The sequence below is a fragment of the Ursus americanus genome, chromosome 18 (genome assembly GCF_024610735.1).
Source record: "Ursus americanus isolate L20-20 chromosome 18, mUrsAme1.1.p, whole genome shotgun sequence".
NCBI lineage: Eukaryota > Metazoa > Chordata > Mammalia > Carnivora > Ursidae > Ursus > Ursus americanus.
The window spans coordinates 7,764,480-7,784,941 of record NC_142144.1 but is presented as its reverse complement, the minus strand read 5'-3'; the positions used below and the strand labels follow the sequence as shown (position 1 = coordinate 7,784,941).

The following is a 20,462-nucleotide window of genomic DNA, read 5'->3' as shown; positions in this document are numbered from 1 at the left end:
GAAAGCCCAAGTGGTGGGTGGGGAGCGGCAGAGGAAGAGGGAGAAGCAGATTCTCCGCTGAGCAGGGAGTCCGATGCGGGACTTGATCCCGAGACCCTGAGCTGAAGGCAGACACTTAAACCGACTGAGCCGCCCAGGCACCCCTGCAAAGACCTTTTTAAATAAGGTCACATTCTGAGGTTCCAGGTGGACGTGGGCTTCTATTCAACTCAACACAGCTAGCAAGTAATCAAATCCATATGGAACAACTGCGAGGTGTCCTAATGGCTATTGAGTCCATAGTTGTTTGTTTTTTTTTAAATGACTTTGCGTGCAGGGGAAGGGGCAGAGGGCGAGAATCCCAAGCAGGCTCCACACCCAATGTGGAGTCGGTTGGGGGGCTTGATTTCACGACCTCGAGACTATGATCCAAGCTGAGACCATGAGTCGGATGCCCAACCGACTGAGCCACCCAGGCGCCCCTCAAGTCAATAGGTCTTGAATGACCTGATGAGGGAGAACTCACGGGGCTGGCCTAAATGTCAGATGTTTTCTCTGAAGGAGATAAAAAGCTGCTCTGGGAGAGGCTAGTGTTCTCCGACCCAGCAATTCCTCTTACCAGAAGTTTCCACTGACACAGTGACAGCCCATTACCTCATTGAATCCTCACTACCAGCCCGGTAGTATAGTTCCTTCGTTCAGGGTGTATTTATTGTCTGCGTCTTCCAAGGACCAGAATTCTCTAGACTCAATACAGCTACCAAGCCGTGGCCATCCCCACCTCTATGGAACTCACATTCTAGTAAGTTCGAACTAGTCTGATGGGATAGAGTGTGTGGAAACGATAAAGTGGAATAAGAAGGGAAAAGAGTGGGAGTCAGTGGAGGGGCTCAGGGTGACAAGGGAGCAGAAATTCCCAAGAGAAATGGGGTGAATGGGGGGTTAGAGGGTAGTACAAGTGCCAGGATCCAGGGCTAGGAAGCTTTCAGAGAGCCTTGTGCAGAGGGGGACACACGTTTCAAAAGGTCCCAGTGGCTATGTTGAGAAAAACCAAGGCAGAGCTGGAAGCGGGGGGGAGCAGTTAGGGCTGCTGGAATAATCCAGGCGTGAGGTGACGGGGGCTCGGACCAGCCTGGTGAGGCAGCTGCTGGCGCATGTGGTGATTTATGCGTGGCTGTGAGGGTAGGTCTGTTTTCAGGTTGGATGCGAGTGTGAATGAGAGGAGTCCAGAGTCCCAGGCTTTGCTGGAGGGAGGACAGGCCTGCCGTCCCCGAGACCTAGGGGGCTGCGGGAGGTCGGGCCAAGGCATGGGTGGTCCAGCATGGTCAGATGGAGAGGACAGACGGACATCCAGTGGCATCGGCAGGTGTATATCTAGGGCCCCCGGAATCTGGGCTGGGGGCACACTTGGGGGGGGGGGCTGCCAGTGCCATGGTTTGGAAAGATCCAGGGCAGGAGGAGATCACATGGCAAGAGGGAGAAACAGGTCTGACCCCATGGGCCCTCCAGTGTTCGGACGTCCTCAGGGACTCAAGAGCAGCAACGATGAGGTGCGAAGGGAGCAGAGGGAGAGGGTGTTCTGGGCAGGAGGGAGTGGTGATGTGGACAAGCACCACTGATGGGTCCAAACAGTGGGAGGGAGGCCTGACCGGAGCCACATCGGGGTCAGTGGTGGGTGCTTCAGGTGAAGGCCTGCCGAGAGCCGTAGGATTACTGGAGAACGGGACCAAGGGGACCGAAGCCAGGAACCGGCAGCGTCTACCGTAAAGGAGGATTAGGGATCCAGCTAGTCTTGGGTAGTCTCAGACGGGAGCTGTGACATCGTGGAATGACCCAGTAGAGATGGCGCGTGTTGATTCTTGTCCTATAGATGTAAGGGCCATGTGGCCAAGTGTTCAGTGGCCACGCAACAGCTCCTCCCCTAACCCGTTCTCTGCTACCTTCTCCCAGTGGGTCTGTGACCTTCAGGGCAGTTCTGTGTGTGTGGAAGAGCTGGGAAAGCCTCCCTCTGCTTCAGTAAGTTCGAGCAGCTCCCCACTTTGGCCCACACCCAGACCCGGGACTCCCAGGTTGGGGTGGGCACCTCTAACCCACTGATGCTGCTGGTTGGGATTCGGGCCGCACGCGCAGAGCACAGGCCTGCGATGGAATGCCGGGCAGCTGTGAGAAAGGACGTGGATGCATGCGCGCTGGGACAGAAAGATATTCCAGAAACAACGCGTGGAAAGAGCAGGTAACAAAATATCTATTGCTTGAACTCATTTTATAAAAACAAGGAATCACAGGAACACATTACCCGTGGTTATTCTGGATGGTTTTGTCCTTCTGTGTTTTCTCCTATTTCCCGAATTCACATTTTTACTCATGCAGTCAAACCGTATTTTAAACCAACAAACCCTAAGCCCCGGAGCTGTGGGCTCCAAGCTCCCCCAACACAGAGCTCAGAGGTGCTGGGAGGGAAAGGCGTGGCCTGGAATCAAAGCTCCCAGAGGGCAGGGCCCTGTGGAGCGTGCCCCCGCGGCACCTGGAGGAGGGCCTGGCATCTGAGTCCCAACTACCACAGTGAGTCAACCCACGCCAGCAGCGGGTTGAAGAGGCCGTGTCTTGTCAGGGGGAGAGGCCTTCACCAGCTCCTTTGGGCTGGCTCTCCGTGTCGCCCTGCAGGCTGGGAACGTGGTGGGTGTCCTGGCTCCTTTTTGAGCAGATGATTTGGGGAAACACAGCCTCTCCCCCCCAGCAGGCCCCGACTCCTCAGGTCAAGGGTGCCTGGGTGTCCTAACCCCGCTACACAGGGCTCCCAGCCTGGGCGCAAAGGGCCCTAACTGTAGGGGGAGGTGGGCTGTGATAAGAGAGGCCAGATAAGGCCAGCCCTGTTCTGCGGGAAGCCCAGCCCCAAGGTCTGGAAGTTTCCCAAGAGCTCCCTTCTCTGTGCACCCCCGCCTCCCCACTCACCTTTAACCTTCCCCGGGCTGTTATTTAACTCATTGAACTTGGGAGATTCCCCAGAGAGATCCCTCCCCGGCCGATCCAAGGGTGCGAGCAGACACCTATCAGGTAAGACCATCCTCCCTGCGCACGGGAGGGGGGGAGGCCCGGGCCAAGGGGCAGGGAGAGGGGATCCCCGCTATTCCCCCTCCTTTCTCTGGCCCAGCTGAACCCTGGGCAGAGCGTGGCAGAGCTGCCCTCCCCCACGAATCACTTTGTGCCCAGCCCCGCTGGGGTGCGGGAAGCCCAGGGATGAAAGGTGCCAGGTCCCTGGCGCCCTGCTGGCCAGGGGCTGAGACGGTGTGGTGGAGAGCAGCCATGGAGCGGCCGGGCCCATCGGGGAGCTCTTTCTCAGCTAAAACGGCCTCCTTCCAGGTAGGAGAGCTTGGTTACCTTGGGCAGGTGGCCTGCCTCTCCAAGCTTCCATCTCTTTCTTCCCTGTAATGTGTGTGAATATGCCTCGGGGCCCAAGGCCATCGACAGTGATAACCCCACACTTGGTGGGGCCCCACGGGCAAACCTTGTCATCTATAAACCTTGTTCTACGGGCTTGGGGTGATAGAGGCCCTCCTGCAGGCCTCAGTTCCCCCTTCTAACCCCGCTGGAGGCTCCACGGAAGCCCCCGCCCCCTGTGGGAGTGGGGAAGTTCTTGGGGAGGGGTGTCCAGAGCAGAACTGACAGCCGACTCGGGAGGTGTGGAGGCCCCCCTGTGGGGCTTCCTGTGCTCCAGGCACTGTGGGCGGGTTTCCTAGAGTGGATCTCGGGATTGAACTTGGCCTGCTCTCTCAGGAAGGCTTGTTAGTGTCATTTAAATAATAATAGTAGTAATGACGGCAATCCTGGTCCGGTGCTTCCCACCGGCTGGGCCCCTGCGGTCTTCATTTTATAGATACAGAGGTGTGGTTGGGAGCAGTTAGGGACCTAGCCCGTTGAAGATTTCCAACCCCCATCCAGAGCTGGGTCTGGGCTCCTGGCCCAGCACCCTCCCATTCTTCCTCACCCCACCCCTCTGAGGTGGGCACGACGGTGACCCCTGCTCTGCAGATGAGGAAATGTGGCTCAGAGAGGTGAGGAGACTGGCCCAGCCAACCCCCCGACCCTTCTAGCCCTGCTGGGACGAACACTGGTTGGAGCTGGGGTAGAACCGGCCGGGCTGCAAGAGTCCGAGTGAGATCAAGGTTCAGGACCTGACAGGCACTAGACAGTTGCTTGGCCTCATCAAGCCTCTTTTCTTCTATGCTGAGTGGGCACACAGCGAGTCAGCGCCTCCCTCTCTCTTGGGACTGTGGTCGGAAGCTCAGAACCGTAAGGCTGCCGTCAGCCGGAGTCCCCTGGGGCTGCACGCCAGGCCAGGCCGCTCTTACCCAGATCGTCCTGATCCACAGAACCTTCTGCCCGGCAGCAGAGGAGGGATGGCCCCAGATGCCAGGGTTTGAGATCAGTGGCCCCTGTGAGGTCATCCAGGTCCCCTTACCTTAGAGACCAGGACCCTAGGGAGGTGTGGTGACTTGCCCAGGGTCACACGGTGTGGGTTCCCTCACTAGGGGGCAGAGAACTGAGGACACCCCGAGGGCTGTGGGGTATTCGCATTTCGCATGGCTCCCGAGGCAGTAGAGCCTCCCTCTGAAGTAAGAGCCAGCTCAAGGCCAGAGCCCTGTTGATCAAATGACCAGGTCACCTGGCAGGACACAGGGCCGGCAGGGGGGCAGGGTCCAGGGGTGGCCTGGTGATGGAGTCCGGGGCCCAGCATGACAGACCCCTGTGAGTGACTGAGCTATTTTCCCTAGTAGGCCTTCTTTTGCCTCCCCTGAGAAATGGGTCCAGGAACAGAAGCAGCACGTAAAGATCTCTCCACAAAGCTGATGTTTAGAAAGAATTCATGTTAACTATTTAAGAAAATCCAAGTCACCAATGGAGAAAAACTAGCCAGGGATTCCCAAGCTTGATCAGAGGGTCTAAATCAGTAGCGGCTGGGGGCGCCTGGCTGACTCAGTCGGCAAAGCATACGATTCTTGATCCCGGGGTTGTAAGTTCAAGCCCTACACTGGGTGTAGGGGGAAAAAATAAAAAAATAAATAAATCAGTGGCAGCTGGAATCAAACGGAGCTGGGACTGAGCTGAATCCTTGCTCTGCCACTTGCCAGCGGGTGAGTTGTCCCCGTGATTCCGCACCTCCGGTCCTCGGTTCCTTCCTGGTCGAATGGGCTCCGCGCAGCACCTGGCAAGGGGGAGGCTCCTAACTGCCACCCCCGAGGGAGGAGGTGCTCAAGACAGTCACGGGTACCGAGCGAGACGATCAACTGAAAAAAAATTCCACACACTTCTTCCCCCTCTGAAGCTGGTAAGACAGATGTCAGCAGGTTTGAGCACAGAAGGCCCCTGGGGAGGAGGCCGGACTGAAACCAGCCTCTCTGTGCCCTGGCCCCCCGAAAGGAGGAGAGGGACAGCTGGACCCCTCTAGTCCAGGCTCTCTGGAGTACGGTGGCCTTTGGAGACTCTTGTCCTCAGTGAAATACCCACCCATAGATATCCCAGAAATGATGGGCTGGGACAGAGCTCATTTCAGCTCTCACCCTACTAAGGAGGAGACCAAGGACCAGACAGGATCAGAGAAAGCCAGCAAACTGTTCAGGGTCACACAGCGCATTGACAACAGGTGAACCTCCATTTCTCCACCTATAAAATGGGGCCAACTTCTAATTCTCATAATTTTCGAGAACTTGAAAAGAGATTGCAATGTCAAGTACAGGGATAAGTGTTTAATAAAAGTTAGCTGAAAGCAACCTGCCCATAAAAGCAAAGAGGAAAAGTATAGGGGAAAGGTATTTCAGGCAAAGGTAAATGTGAGCAAAAGCTTGGAGGTGGGAGACACCAAGGCCAATTCCTACGGTCCTTGCCAGCTGCAAGGATGGTGTCCTGCAGGGGTGGAATAGGCGGGAGGTGGGTAGAAGCCAGGTGACAGTGAGCTTACGGGCTTTGGTAATCTGGAGGGCGTGATGGGCCAGGAGAGGGGGCAGTGACCCAGGCAGATCTGAGTTTAGAAAGTCCACCCTGGGGCCCAGCGTGGGCCTTTGCTGACTTGCTGTGTGACCCCAAGCTCTCTCTGTCCCTCTCTGGGCCTTAGCCTCCTGCCTCTGTAGCAGTGAGGATGGCTCTGATCATGGTTATCAGGGTTTGCAAATATATATCTTCCTTTCTGAGTTTCCTTCTTTACTGTCTTCCCACCTTGGACAGGGCGCTCTGCAAGCAGGACTTTGTCGTCTGTCCCCAGAACCCAGTGCCTCCAGTACCAAGCCCAGGGTCTGGCACAAAGGTGAATGAGTGAATAGATGAATGAATGGATGGATGGATATGACATCCTTTCCCTTTGCGAGGGTAGGGGTGAAGTAGAATCCCTGGCTCTTACTGCCCTCCACACACACCTGCAGATCCACCTTCGGGGGGGGGGGCACTGACCCACTTGCCAATTTTCTTGCACCCTTGTTTTTTTTTTTTTTTTTTTCTCTCCAGACAATGGCTTTCTTTGTATTGTTCTCTCTGGAGAGCAAGAACACTTTCATGCTGGCACCAAAAAGCCAACATTTGTTCTCCAGGTGTGTGATGAAGGTGTCTTTGATTTTCTCCTTTACACATTTCTCCGTTTCCTTCTATGAACATCTGTGGCTTTCAAAACAAAAAGCAATGATACGAAAGAGGTTAGCAGATTACACATACAAATTTTTTTTTGGTAAGATTTTATTTATTTATTTGACAGAGAGACAGTCAGTGAGAAAGGGAACACAAGCAGGGGGAGTGGGAGAGGAAGAAGCAGGCTCCCAGCGGAGCAGGGAGCCTAATGTGGGGCTCGATCCCAGGACCCCGGGGTCATGACCTGAGCTGAAGGCAGACACTTAACGACTGAGCCACCCAGGCGCCCCCATACACATGGTTTTTAAACCTAACAAATGCTCAGTATCCTCCAAATAAAATAAATGCACATGATAACTACCTTGAGAATCCATTTTTCCACTTATGCAATTGGCAAAGATCCAAGTTGGTTAAGGTGTGTTGGTGAGGAAATGGCTGGCTCGTGCATGCTTGGGCGTGGGGGTGGAAACTAATCGTACCTACCCTTTGGAGGACAATGTGGATGTGGATGTGGCAATATGTACGAAGGTGTTGAATGCCAATCACCTTTGACCTGGCAATTGCACTTCCTGGAATTCATCCATCAGATGTGCTCACATGGAAGAAATGATGAGGGTAAAATGTTACCCGTTGCAACACTTTTGTGATGGCAAAACATTAGAATCCTAAATGTCCATCAGTAGGAGACTGGCTAAATCCACAGTAATACTTCCACACCAGGGAGTACTGCTCGCTTCAAAAAAACAAATTAGCCAATGAGCAGCTCTTAGGTACCAACACAGTCCAAAATAAGGTCCAGGATATAAAGGTACATGGAAAGAGTACAACGCAGACTTGTGTATATAGTCTGCTATCTGCAAGTATGAAAGGGAGATCTCGATATATTTATATTTGCTTGCAAATGCATAACATATCTCTGGAACGATCACGGGAAACAACTGATTGCTTTTGGAGAGGGGAATTAGGATGCTGGGACCTGGCATGGGAGGGAAGCTTCCCATTGTACATTTTTTGTACTTCTATTTGAATGATATGATGTATTAGCCATTCAAAAAATATTAGGATTTATTTTTTTTTAAGATTTTATTTATTTATTCGACAGGATAGAGACAGCCAGCGAGAGAGGGAACACAAGCAGGGGGAGTGGGAAAGGAAGAAGCAGGCTCATAGCGGAGGAGCCTGATGTGGGGCTCGATCCCATAACGCTGGGATCACGCCCTGAGCTGAAGGCAGATGCCTAACCGCTGTGCCACCCAGGCGCCCTGATTTTATTTTGATTTTTAAAAATCTTTTTCAGAGAGCACATGAGGTGGGGGGAGGGGCAGAAAGAGAGAGAGAGAGAGAGAGAGAGAGAGAGAGAATCTTAAGCAGACTCCACGCCCAGCACGGAGCCAAAGAGGGGCTTGATCTCACAACCCTGAGATCATGACTTGAGCTGAAATCAAGAGTCAGACATTTAATCGATTGAGCCACCCAGGCGCCCCCCACCCCCTAAAAATATTAGGATTTAAAAACAAAATAAAAACAGGAAGTTTTAATAAGGAAAAGAAGATAACTCTATTCTACCCACCCCCCCTTAAATGACTCCTACAAATTTCCCCGTGTCAGTGGCTATGATGAACATTGTCCTTGGAGACCATGGAGTAAACAGAGGTCCAGGGGAAAGGTGACATGACCTGCCCAAGGCCACTGGGTGGCTTTGCCAAGGCCCCAGTCACCACTTGTAATTTCTTGCACAACTGGGATGATACCAGTTAGACCCCTGGAATTTTCGGGGCTGCTGCTTGCCTTCGTGCCTGGGCATCTATTTCTGTTTCCAAGTGGAACTGAAGTCAGTAGCTCAGTGATTTTCAAGAATGCAAATTCACCCCTTCGCTCCCGCCCCCCCCCCCCCCAGCTCTAGAGAAGGCCTGAGGGGAAAATGACACAAACTCCTCTGCTCAGGGCAAAGAGAAAGAGATTCCTTAAGATTCAGGAATGTAGACAAGCTGACCTGGGAGGAGGGAGTCTCCCTCCGGGATCTCCTTTTCCCTGCCGCCTCATTTTTGGAGGGTGTTCACACTAGTACCTGTCTTATAGGGTCAAGACGGATAAATGACCAACTGTATAGAAAGTGTTTAGGGGCGCCTGGGTGGCACAGCGGTTAAGCGTCTGCCTTCGGCTCAGGGCGTGATCCCGGCGTTGCGGGATCGAGACCCACATCGGGCTCTTCCGCTATGGGCCTGCTTCTTCCTCTCCCACTCCCCCTGCTTGTGTTCCCTCTCTAGCTGGCTGTCTCTCTCTGTCGAATAAATAAATTAAAAAAAAAAATCTTTAAAAAAAAAAAAAAAGAAAGTGTTTAGAACAGGGCCTGGCCCAGAGGAGTGCTCTTTAACTATTTGCTAAGTCAGTACGTTCGAGGGATCCCTGTAAGCTTCTTGTCGAATACGGAGTGTTAGGATGCAGAAAATATTGCCACGTGCATGGACAAAGTCCTATAGCTGTCTAGATGAGTCTGTCACCTCATGGGCTTGGAAAACTGTGGGATGCCTACTTGAAGGTCACCAAAGGAGGAAGGTGAGGGGTGGGGGTGAGCAAAAGAAAAACACTGGATTTTTATTTTTAAAGATTTTTCTTTTTAAGTCAACTCTACACCCAACCTGGGGCTCTCACTTGTAACCCCGAGGTCAAGACTTGCATGCTGTATGGACTGAGCCCGCCAGGATCCCACAAAGAAAAACATGTAAAGCTCCTTTACAATCATTTTTATGCAGTTATTAGGCAGTATATGCATATGCATAGAGAACATTTCAATGATAAAGAAGAAGGAGAAGAAAACCAAGAAATGAAGCACCTCTCTATTTCCCATGGGGCCAGGGTCAGGGTGCCCAGCGGTGATGTGAAGAGCAGAAGTCCAGCCAATGATGGAATCTTTCCAACATGTCATATGTTTATTTCAAAATCAAACAATCTCTGATAAATATTTGCCCCCAATGCTGGCAGGAAAGAGAGAGGGAGGTGCTGGAATCCCATCAGTTGTTTGAAGGATTGTCTTTTGTCTGTGGGGACTTCCCGAGAGGGTTGTCTGTAGCAACCCCGCACCCCACCCCCCCAAATCCACACACCCTTCTGGCACCTGAGCTATATAAAGGGAATCTCCGAGTCAGGTCAGCTGTGGAGGGCGTGGGAGCCTTCACTGCCGGGAGCTGCCCCGCCGCCCAGGCCACCAGCCTTTGGATGGGGATTCTTCACTGGTGACTCTCACTTCCGCCCTCCTGGTTGACGTCAGAAAGACGTTAGGGTTTGAAGCCCACGGCCAAGAAAGAACTCTTGTGACGTCTTTGGTGCAAAATGGTGGTTTATTAAAGAACACGGAGAGGACCCGTGGGCGGAAAGAGCTGCAGCACGGGGGTTGTGATCCATGGCTGATTATCTACTATGGGGTTGGGGGAGGTAAGGAAAAAAGAACTTTCATACGCTAAAGGGGACCTACAAGATCCTGGAGGCCTTGCCATGTTCAAGTTAGGGCTATGTTTCTCCTCTAGCAAGGCATTAACTATTAAGATAGTTGGAGGATTCCTGGAAGAATGTCACACGTGTCCCATCCAGGAGTGGGGGGGTAAGGGGAGGTTGCAGGGTGTCAGCTTCTGCTTTGTCTTCGGCTTGCCTTCTGCTCCCTCATCACTGGGGTGGCCAAGAGTCAGGCTGCTCTGTCGTGTTCCATCGCCTTCTCCTAAAGCTGCGTCCTCTTATGTCTACACTTGCACACTGAAGAATGCAACATCTTGATTAACTTGCTTAAGGAATGTCATAAAAATCACAGCATTCTGAAATTGTTTGGTCATTGCAATGATCTCAGTCGGGGACACGAGAAAATGCTTGAAGAATGAGTACAGGGGAAAGAGAACCAAGAGCAGGGAGCATGGCAATGCTATGTGAAAGAAACTTTTTAATCCCACCGAGGGATCTGAAAAAGAGATTACAGGCATACCTTGTTATTTAAAAAAAGAAGAGAGAAAAAAAAAAAAAAAAGGAATCTCCGTGCTATTTTTTCCATGAAAGCAGTGGGCCAAGAAGGTCAAAGACAGGAAAAAGTCCAGGATGAGTCCTCCTCACCCATGGCTAGGACAGATTACTGTCTCCTTCCCACGTGGCTCTCCCAGTTCATTCTCCACACAGTAAGTCTTCCAAAGTGCAAACCTGACCTTGTCATCTTTCTTTACCTTTTTTTAAAGACTTTATTTGAGAGAGAGAGCACGGGCACAGCAGGGGGAGTGGCAGAGGGGGCAGGGGAGAAGCAGGCTCTCTGCTGAGCAGGGAGCCCAGGGAGGGGCGCTCAGTCCCAGGACCAAGGATCATGACCTGAGCTGAAGACAGAAGCTTGAGACACCCAGGCGCCCCTTGTCATTTTTCTTTAAGACCATTTTATTGTTGTCCAAATTTAATCCAAATTTCTTAGGCTACAAGGTCCTGCTGGATCTGGCATTTTGGGGCACTAGGCCCCATCCGGTGGAAGTGCAGCTCCCTCTGGCTGGTTCTCTTTCTCTCCCATTCTCTCTCTTCCCCTCTTCGCCCCTCCCTCTCCCTCTTAATCCTTTCCTTTTCACACTGCGTTCCCTGCCTTTACCTGAAAACCTCCCCCCCCCCACACCCGCTCCGCCACCTCGCTGACTCCGCCTCATCCCCAGGCCTCTGCCAGGATGTGGCTTCTTCCAGGACGCCTTCCCAGGCTGTCCAGGGACGGCAGTGGCCCCAGCGGCGAAGGTGCTTGGGTTTTGGTCTATTGCCTCGCAATCGGGTTGTCAGATTCAGAAGTGCAGAGTCCAATACCCGCCTCCTGCGGTCTCTGCGTTAAACCGCGTCATTTCGGGGCTTGAATTCAATGACCTCCATACATGTGTCCGCTAGCTCCGTCTTCTGTCCCGGCTCAGGGCTAGTTCTGGCGGATCACCTGGCTGAGGGTTGCAGACTGGGACTATTTTGGGGGGTGTGGCCGGGTCCCGGAGATGCTGAGCGCAGAGAACGCCCCAGGGAGCGTGCCCCTCACAAACAGGGACGAAACCCTCCGCTCCGCTCCGCCCCGGGCCTGCCCCTCACAAATATGGCATCTCGCAGATTCTTATTGGTTCCGGAGGACTCCCTGGGCGGCGCTGATTGGTGGAGGGCAGGGGCGAGGCAAGGCGGGGCGAGACGGGGCGGGGCGTCTCCGGGCCTGGCCTAGCGAGTTAGGTAACGGGCGCTAGGACTATGTCGCAGGCACGCTGCCACCTGCGCGCCGCTCTCTTCCTGGCAGCAGTTTCTCCGCGCGGTGCAACGACCGGGGTCACGGCGTGGCGAGGGTTGAGCGCGTGGCCCGCGCCGCAGGAGCCGGGCATGGAGTATCAGGTATCCGGCGGGCAGACTGGCGGTCGTGCGAGGACACGTGGGCCGGGCCTGAGCCACACAGCGTCCGGACTCCGCGGCCTGAGGCTGGGGTGGACCGGGAGCCTGGCAGTGGGGGACTCGGGGGCGGGGACATCCTGGAGCCCGGGGGTGGGGACAGGGACCAGGAAGTTGGGCCTGGGCCGCCGGTTCTGGGAATTCTGAGGCTGAAGTGTCGTCTCGCCTTAGTGGGAAGGGGCGCCCAGTGATAGGCGGTCCAGAGTCCCAATTTGCGGTTGGCGCGTGGGGGGTAGGAGGTGAAAGAGTTTCAGGAGTTCAGACTTGAGAGATTCAAGAGTTGATATCAGGGGTTGGAGTCTCCAGGATTCAGGAGATAGAGATCCAAGTGTCAGGGATTGGTGAGCAGGCAGGAATCAGGGTATTGGTGGGGGTAAGAATCTGGAGAACAGAAAATTTCCACCTGGCTCTGTTGTAGGGGCCGGTTTCCATAGACCACACCTGTTGCCTGCCAGGCAGATGACACAGTTTAATGGGTCAGCTGTTGAGGCCCTAAGGGGAAATAAATAGCATCTCCACTCTGACTCCCAGTGTAGACTCTCCTGAGGATGCAGCTACCCCCCTTCCTGGCTGGGTGACCCCGGTTATACCCGTCTTCCTTGAGCTTCCTCCTTTCCCCCATGTGGATGCTTCAAGCAGCTCTTCTTTGGGTCAGAAAGTGGAACCCCATCCTCAGCGTTGGGCATGGAAGCCTCCAGGGATTCCTAGTTCGAATTCCTCCAGTTCTAAGACCCCAGCCTTCTGTGGTTCTGCTCCTGCAACCTCCCCCCCCCCAATTTAGGGCCCAGTATAGCTGTGCATGCTATTGGAGGGAAGAGGGCAAAGGCCCCGGTGTTGGAGGGGGGCGTAAGACTGGGAAGCCCAAACTGCGAACAGGAAGCAAGGCTTCTCCCGTTAAGTCTTGTAACCTGCTTTGCCTGACACTCCTGGGTGGGGCCAAACTGCCCCAGGCTCCCGTCTCTGCCAGAGCTGGAAAGATGCCACTTCTGTCTCACCAGTGCCTAACCTCTAGGCTGGGGCCACAGGGCTGGCATTGGTAGGCATGGTGCCCTGGCTTGGCCACTGATGCCCTGGGGTCCCTCTGTTTCTGTGGACCGCTGGTGAGTCTTAACCTGCTACCTGGGGACCGTGGTTGCCAGGATGCTGTGCGCACACTGAACACCCTGCAGACCAATGCTGGCTACCTGGAGCAGGTGAAGCGCCAGCGGGGAGACCCTCAGACACAGCTGGAAGCGATGAAGCTGTACTTGGCCCGGAGTGGGCTGCAGGTAAGGTGGGCGGGGCCTGGGACCGCCCCGACCCCACCCCCACCCCACCTCTGAGTCTGTGGCTGAGGCAGTTGTCTATATGTCTCAGGTGGAAGACTTGGACCAGCTGAACATCATTCACGTCACTGGGACCAAGGGGAAGGTGAGGGATAGGACTCAGGGGTAGGCTATCCACCTGATGGGGTGGGACGGTGGGGCCCGCTCACACGACACCTTTTCTCTCTAGGGTTCCACTTGTGCCTTCACCGAACGTATTCTCCGCAGCTATGGCCTAAAGACAGGATTCTTTAGGTACTGAGGTGTGCGGGAATGTGGGATCTCAGCTCTCTGGGGCGGGGGGGTGCGTGGAACAAGCTAGCAGGAGCTTAGCTGCCTCTCTGCCCAATGTTGATTGATTCAATAACCATTCCATTAGCTTTTACCGTATTGCCCAAAGTTTGTGGCAGTCCTTAATTTTTGTCATGAAACAGATTCGGGAGGGGGTGGGCAGCAACTCGAATGTGTAAACGAGGTACATAGCTGGAGTCATCAGAGAGCTTTTTACAAACTTAAATTCCATGTACAGGTTTTTATTTTTTTTTTTATTTAAAAAAATTTTTAAGCCCTCTCTATACCCAACTCGGGGCTTGAACTCACAACCCCATGATCAAGCGTTGCACGCTCTACCGACTGAACCAGCCAGACACCCCCACCTACAGCTTTAAAATCACAGAGGAATATTTATCAATTTGGATGTCTTTGCAGTAAGGAGCAGAAAACCTGGCTTGTTAGGGCTTAAGCGATGAGGTAGCTTTTGATGTCCACATGTCGGGGCCTCCCTTCCGCCCCGCTGGCCTCAGGCACCCAAACTCACACCAGATGATGGGGTGTGGACCAGACGTGGGGCCCTCCTCCCTGCACTGCACGTACCTCTCCTTAGCTGGTCACCAGTAAGGCAGTGGGATTACGGTGGCGGTGAAGTGCTCAGGATTTGGTCCTCGTGGCGGAAGGACTTAATGATTTTTGCTTCCTTTTATCTTACCAGTTCCATCAAGTGACTTCTGTCACCGTCGGAAATCAGCTGACGGATGCCATTTCAGGCCATATTTTCTCTCCGCAGTTCTTTGTTCAAAAGAAAGAAATGTAGGGAAGGACTTCTAATACGAGAGGGGCTTGGAGGATTCAAATATAAGCTGACAGATGATCGTGCTTCTAAAATGATTTTTGGGGTGGGACGACCCGGCTGGCTCAGTGGCTGGAGCGTGCGACTGTCAATCTCTGTGGTTGTGAATTCGAGCCCCACATTGGGTCTGAAGGTTACTTTAAAAAATAATGAAACCTCAACAAAATTTTTTTGTATTTTTTTCGGTAAAACCCAGCCTTTGACTTCGGCCCCTGTAGCCTTGTGGGCCGGCCTGGGGCTGCACCTTGAGCGCACAGATGGGGCCTTGCCCTCCGGGGCAGGAAGACAGACGGTGTGGGGGCAGATGTTGGCAGAGTGACTGCTGCGTGTGTGATGTGTAAAGCCCTGGGGCCTGTTGGAGCCCAGAGCACATTCCTGATCAGCCTGTTTGGGTAGGAGGGGAGGGGGCCAACTCAGTCAAGACGTGTGGAATGAGCCAGGTGAGGGGGGCAGGCCGAAGGAACTCCAGATAGGCGGGAGGGGCTGGGCCGCAGGGAGCTGTCGCAATGTGGGAGAGGCGAAGCACACGCCAGCGGCATCAGCGCCCCCAGGGCCCGGGAGGCTGGGTGAGGAGCTGGGACGCTGGAGGCCAGAGGGACGTCCCGGAAGGATCGTCAGCAGGGCAGTGACATGGTCAGATCTGGGTTTCTGAAGACAGGTGTGAGGGGCTCGGGAAGGGAGTCCCGATGACCTCAGGTCTCCCGGCAGCTCTCCCCACCTGGTGCAGGTGCGGGAGCGGATCCGCATCAACGGGCAGCCCGTAAGCCCCGAGCTCTTCACCAAGCACTTCTGGCGCCTCTACCACCGGCTGGAGGAGACCAAGGTGCGCACGCAGGAGGGCTGTGGGCGGGCAGGGGAGGGGGCGCTGGAGAGACCCCAGAGGGTGCTGGGCGTCCCAGAGCCCCATCTCCCCGGAGCAGAGGCGGCGGGGCCCTGGGCTCTGACGTGTTCCTGCCCACAGGACAGCAGCAGCTGTGTCTCCATGCCCGCCTACTTCCGCTTCCTCACACTCATGGCCTTCCACATCTTCCTCCAAGAGAAGGTACGTGCCCGCTCCCCCAAGTCCTATGTCCGAGGCCTTGGGGAGAGGAATCTCAGCAGGCTGGGTGTGTGGGACCCCTGATGTGCTCCTGGTCCTCTGCAGGTGGACCTGGCGGTGGTGGAAGTGGGCATTGGTGGCGCTTACGACTGCACCAACATCATCAGGTGAGGTCTGCAGCTTGGGGAGAAGGACAGTGGCCATGAGCCCAGGGCAGCGCCGTCAGGGCCCTTCTGTCTCTTGCAGGAAGCCTGTGGTGTGTGGCGTCTCCTCTCTTGGCATCGACCACACCAGCCTTCTGGGGGACACAGTGGAAGAGATCGCATGGCAGAAAGGGGGCATCTTCAAGGTACCAGGCAGCCCTGGGGAGAGGAGGCACATGGACAGCCTGGGAAGTGGGGCTGGGGCAGGGCCCTCTGGACCCTGACTCAGGATAGGGTCTTGGGCATCAGCAGGGTCTGGGTTCTTGTCTCAGCTCTGTGTGGGACCGGAGTAAGAGCCCCCTGCCCTCCCCTCTGGGGGGAGGCAAAGTGAGCTGCCCAGACCCAGGCATGGGCTGAAGCTGCAGCCGTCTCCCTCCCGTCCTCTCCTTCGCAGTGTGGCGTCCCTGCTTTCACTGTGCTCCAGCCCGACGGTCCCCTGGCAGTGCTGCAGGACCGCGCCCAGCACATCTCTGTGAGTCTGGAAGCCCTGCGGCGGGGGTGGCCGCTGACTGGCAGGGCACGTCAGCCTTTTGGGCCTCACCGTGCCCGTCTGTGCAGTGAGGGGCAACTGCTCGACCAGCTGGAGCACATTTTGTTTCTCCGAGCAGGGTTGGTGGGTTCTGGTTGATGTGGAAAGATGGAAGGAACTACAGCGTCAGGGACGGCTCCCCTGAGCCGCCGTTGCCCATCTCCTTGGCAGTGTCCTCTCTACCTGTGCCCACCACTGGAAGCCCTGGAGGAAGGGGGGCCGCCGCTGACCCTGGGCCTGGAGGGAGAGCACCAGCGGTCCAATGCTGCCTTGGCCTTGCAGCTGGCTCGCTGCTGGCTGCAGCAAAAGGGCCACCAGGGTAAGTGGGCGGCCGCGTGGGGAGGGGGCCCTGGAGCCTGCGTCTGAAGGTCCTGTGTACGCTCAGTCCACACGGCAGCCCCTCCCTCCTCAGGCCTCGGGGAGCTGAAGGTGTCTCGGCCCAGCGTCTTGCGGCAGATGCCCCTGGCACCCGTGTTCCAGCCCACGTCCCACATGCGGCATGGTGAGCTGGACATGCCTGCCCGGCCGGGCCCCCTCAGATATTTCTTTGAGTTTCCTGTTTGAGAGGTGGGGGCGGTTTGAGATGGTGCCCAGGACAAAGGCCTCTGAAGTCAGTAAGCTTCCCTGGTTCATGGACTCTGAGCCTCAGTTTTCCCACCTGCCAAATGAGGTGATGACAGGACCCACTGTCACTAAGGGGCTGAGGCCAGGGCCTGGTGGCTTTGGGATACAGTGCCCAGTCAGTGGTTGCTGCTACTGGCGTTCTTGTCATCATCGTAAGCCCGTGAGGTCTGGAGAGAATAGGGAGATTGTCAGGCTTCTTGCTTCCCCCATCCCCAAAGCTTTCAGCACATAGTAGGTGCTCGGAGCAGCTAAACCCCTTTCGCCAATGATTCCAGTGTGCCCACTGTGCCAGGCCCACTGTCAGGGCCCTGACGGGAGCCAGGCAGATTTCAGATCACACCCCGGCACGCTTGGCTCTGTGACCTAATCTCTCTGGGCTAAGGGCTTGTAATATGGGACTAAAAGATGATAGTCCCCTCCCAGGGCTGCCGGGAAGATCCCATCATTGGAGGCAGCCCACAAGCTGATCCCAGTGACTGGTGCCTAAGAGTAAGCGGCGGGGGGGGGGGGGGGGGGGGTTTGGCTCATCAGCTGAGAGGGAGAGCGGCAGCAGGGCCCTGGGAGTATGGGGGTGTGGGGTGTGTGTGTGTGAGTTGAGAACTAGGGTGGGAGCCGGCCACCTTGCCCCGCTGCAGGGCTTCGGGACACGGAGTGGCTGGGCCGGACGCAGGTGCTGCAGCGCGGGCCCCTCACCTGGTACCTGGACGGTGCGCACACCGCCAGCAGCGTGCAGGCCTGCGTGCGCTGGTTCCGCCAGGCGCTGCACCGCAGCCACAGGCCGAGCCGGTGAGCTTCCGGGGTGGGGCTGCGTGGGGCCTGGCTGGGGAAAGGGTGGGGGGGCGAAGGAGGTCAGGGTCAGGACTGGGCCAGGAGAGGGGGGTGGGGCCTCGGGGATAGAGGGGCCAGACGCTGGGGGGCGCTGCTGGGGCTGGACCAGGGGGCAGGAGGGGAAGTTTCTGGAACAAAGATGGGTGCCCCTCTCTGACCATCCCCCATCCCCGCCCCTCCCCCAGCGGCCCTGAGGTACGCATCTTGCTCTTCAACGCCACCGGGGACCGGGATCCCGCGGCCCTGCTGAAGCTGCTGCAGGTGAGGGGCCAGCTGGGGGTGGGGGGCAGGCCGACCAGCCCTGGTTCTGGCCGTGGGATCCCCAGAGGTGCCTTCACCCCTGGGCCTCTGTTCTCCAACTCTAAGGTGGAGCTCCCCTGAACGGTACTGAGGATTAAACGTAAAGGCCCCGGGCTCGTCGGGAGGTCTAGGTCACTGCCCTCGTCCTGCGGGGTCAGGCCGAAGCCCAGAGTTAAAGGCAGGACCAGGTAGTGGCGTAAGGTACAGACTCTGGACTCGCTTGGCATATGCTCCGTCAGCCACTAGCATATGACTCTAGATGAGAGATGGCATTTCAGAGATGGTTCAAGGAGTTTCTGAGCTACAGAGCGTGGAGGGGCCCCTCTCTGCTCAGGGAAGTTGAGTGCCCTAGGCAGTCGGGGCCGAGGTGGTTCCTAGGGATCATTTCCTAGTTGACAGACCAGGAGGCTGACTGTTCCTGTCTCTCCTTGTGCAGGCAAAGCCTTTCCCCATCCTGGATTTGGGGCCTGCTCCGTAGCTGGGTGATCTTAAGCAAGTCCCCCCTCCCCAGCCAGCCTCAATGTCCCCATTCGTACAGTGGGCCATGCTGCCCGGGCTACGGGCCTGCAGGGTACACTGAGGCAGACGGGCTGCTGCGGTGCTCTGGCTGGGTTTATACAGTATCACTCGAGTTCAGCTGAGTGGGGCATCTCCCGAGATGGGGATGGGAGTGCTGTGTGCCAGTCAGGGTGGTGGGGCACCCTCTCGGCCTCTGACCCCAAGTCTTTCCTCTTGGCCTCCTAGCCCTGTCAGTTTGACTATGCTGTCTTCTGCCCTAACCTGACAGACGTGTCGTCTGCTGGCAGCGCAGGTAAGACGTGACAGGCCTGGGCTCTGGGCGTGCGTGGGGGGCGGGGGGCGCGGAAGGCCCTTCAGTGGCCTGCTCTGATGGTGACAGTGGGGGCTTCTGAACGGGAGGTCCAGGGTAGGAGCTAGATTCCTGGTACTGTATAGACCAATACTCTCTGGTCCGTTTCGGATATTGTGACCACCATATCAAAACAGAATTCCTGGGGCGGGGGGGGGACGGTTTTCAAGCTGCGGGCTGCAATCCGCCATTGGTTTTACCATCCATTTAGTGGGTATAAACCAGCACTTTTCAAATGAAGTAGAAAATATATGTGTGCCTTGCACGAAGGGGAGGTACTGTTCTAGGACGATCCTGTCCCAGACACCTGTCTACACCTGTGTGAGTACTGAGTTGCCATCGCAAAGTGTATTTACTGTGGGTCACGTTCAAAAAAATTTGAAATCGTGTAAAACACATGCAGATCCCCAGGCCCCGCAGCAGATTGTCGGGAGGCGTCCAGGAATCCGCCTTTGTACTTAGCCCCGCCTTTGTACTTAGCCCCGCCTTTGTACTTAGCCCCGCCTTTGTACTTAGCCCGCCCGTGTGCTGGATCCTGCTTTCCAGGTGAAGGTAACTGGGCTGGTGGGGGGAGGGGTCTGGTGCACAACAGCTCCGGCTTTGAAGCTAAACTGCCTGGGCCTGCGTCCCGCTGGGCCCCAGGACCGGGGGTGAGTCACCGTCTGCGTCTCCGTTTCCTCCCAACACGGCCCACTCCGAGGCCCTTCGAGCTGGTGCTCCCAGCGTGCCTGCCCCGCCCCCCGCCCCTGTTCTTGTGGCTGATGCGCCCTTCCTTGTGCCTCGCAGACCAGCAGAACTTCATGGTGACCCTGGACCAGGTGCTGCTCCGCTGTCTTGCGCACCAGCAGCACTGGAGCCGCCTGGCTGAGGAGCAGGCCAGCCCGGACCCTTGGAGCCCCGCCAGCCCGGAGCCTGGTGAGCCCACGTCCTTGCTGCTGGCTTCCCGCCCACCCTGCACCCACAGCACCAGCTCCCTCGTCTTCAGCTGCATCTCCCACGCCCTGCAGTGGATCAGCCAAGGCCGGGACCCCGTCTTTCAGCCACCCAGTCCCCCTCAGGGCCTCCTTGCCCACCCAGTGGCAGGCAGCGGGGCCGGTGTGCTCCGGGAGGCCGCCGCCATCCACGTACTGGTCACGGGCAGCTTGCACCTGGTGGGCGGCGTCCTGAAGCTGCTGGAACCTGCCCTGTCCCAGTAGCCCAGGCAGTGGGGTTGGAAGTGGGGGTCTCCCACGCCTGCCCTGCATCTCTCCATGAACTCCTGTTAGGTGCCTTTTGTTGTCTGCTTTTCTGATTCTGTCCAGACTGGCCCAGGTTCCGGGCTCTGGGCAGCAAGATCGAGGGCTAGAGGGGGAGGCTAAGATGGGACATCCTCTGTCTGAGCCTAGGGTGCCTTTGGCCTCTCCTTCCTCCTGACAGACAGCCAGGGGGCTTCCTGGTTCTCCCGCTGTCGTAGTAGGCCAGACTATGCAGCCCACCTCCCTTGCCACCCTGCCTGCCTCCTGGCTCAGGCCCAGCTTCCTGTGTGAGCTGCCTGGCCAGGCCTAGGGTCCTGCTGGGTGCTGGTTGATAGATTACCTCTTAGTGGCCTTCTGGGGACGAGAGGGCTCCTGCCTGGGACCCACTAGAGACGAG

At 56.2% G+C, this 20,462-nt stretch overlaps 1 protein-coding gene and 1 pseudogene across 3 annotated transcripts; both read left to right on the top strand.

The window, feature by feature from the left end:
* Window positions 1-3,145: 3,145 nt before the first annotated feature.
* FPGS (folylpolyglutamate synthase) lies at window positions 3,146-20,100 on the top strand. Of its 3 annotated transcripts, none has more exons than XM_087869346.1 (15): window positions 3,146-3,339; window positions 13,149-13,277; window positions 13,366-13,419; window positions 13,504-13,568; window positions 15,148-15,262; window positions 15,401-15,481; window positions 15,584-15,645; window positions 15,725-15,827; window positions 16,076-16,153; window positions 16,382-16,529; window positions 16,608-16,712; window positions 17,470-17,620; window positions 17,848-17,923; window positions 18,707-18,773; window positions 19,617-20,100. In XM_087869346.1, exons 1-15 carry the CDS (start codon window positions 3,217-3,219, stop codon window positions 20,024-20,026), a joined length of 1,767 nt encoding a protein of 588 aa, XP_087725472.1. In that variant the 5' UTR covers window positions 3,146-3,216; the 3' UTR covers window positions 20,027-20,100. The 3 variants fall into 3 exon arrangements, with proteins under 3 accessions (XP_087725472.1, XP_045626957.1, XP_087725470.1); XM_045771001.2 differs by lacking the exon at window positions 3,146-3,339 and adding an exon at window positions 11,745-11,955 and having other exon boundaries at window positions 16,623-16,712; XM_087869344.1 differs by lacking the exon at window positions 3,146-3,339 and adding an exon at window positions 11,745-11,955.
* On the top strand, window positions 9,080-11,564 carry LOC148108550 (COX assembly mitochondrial protein 2 homolog pseudogene; annotated as a pseudogene).
* Window positions 20,101-20,462: the final 362 nt, after the last annotated feature.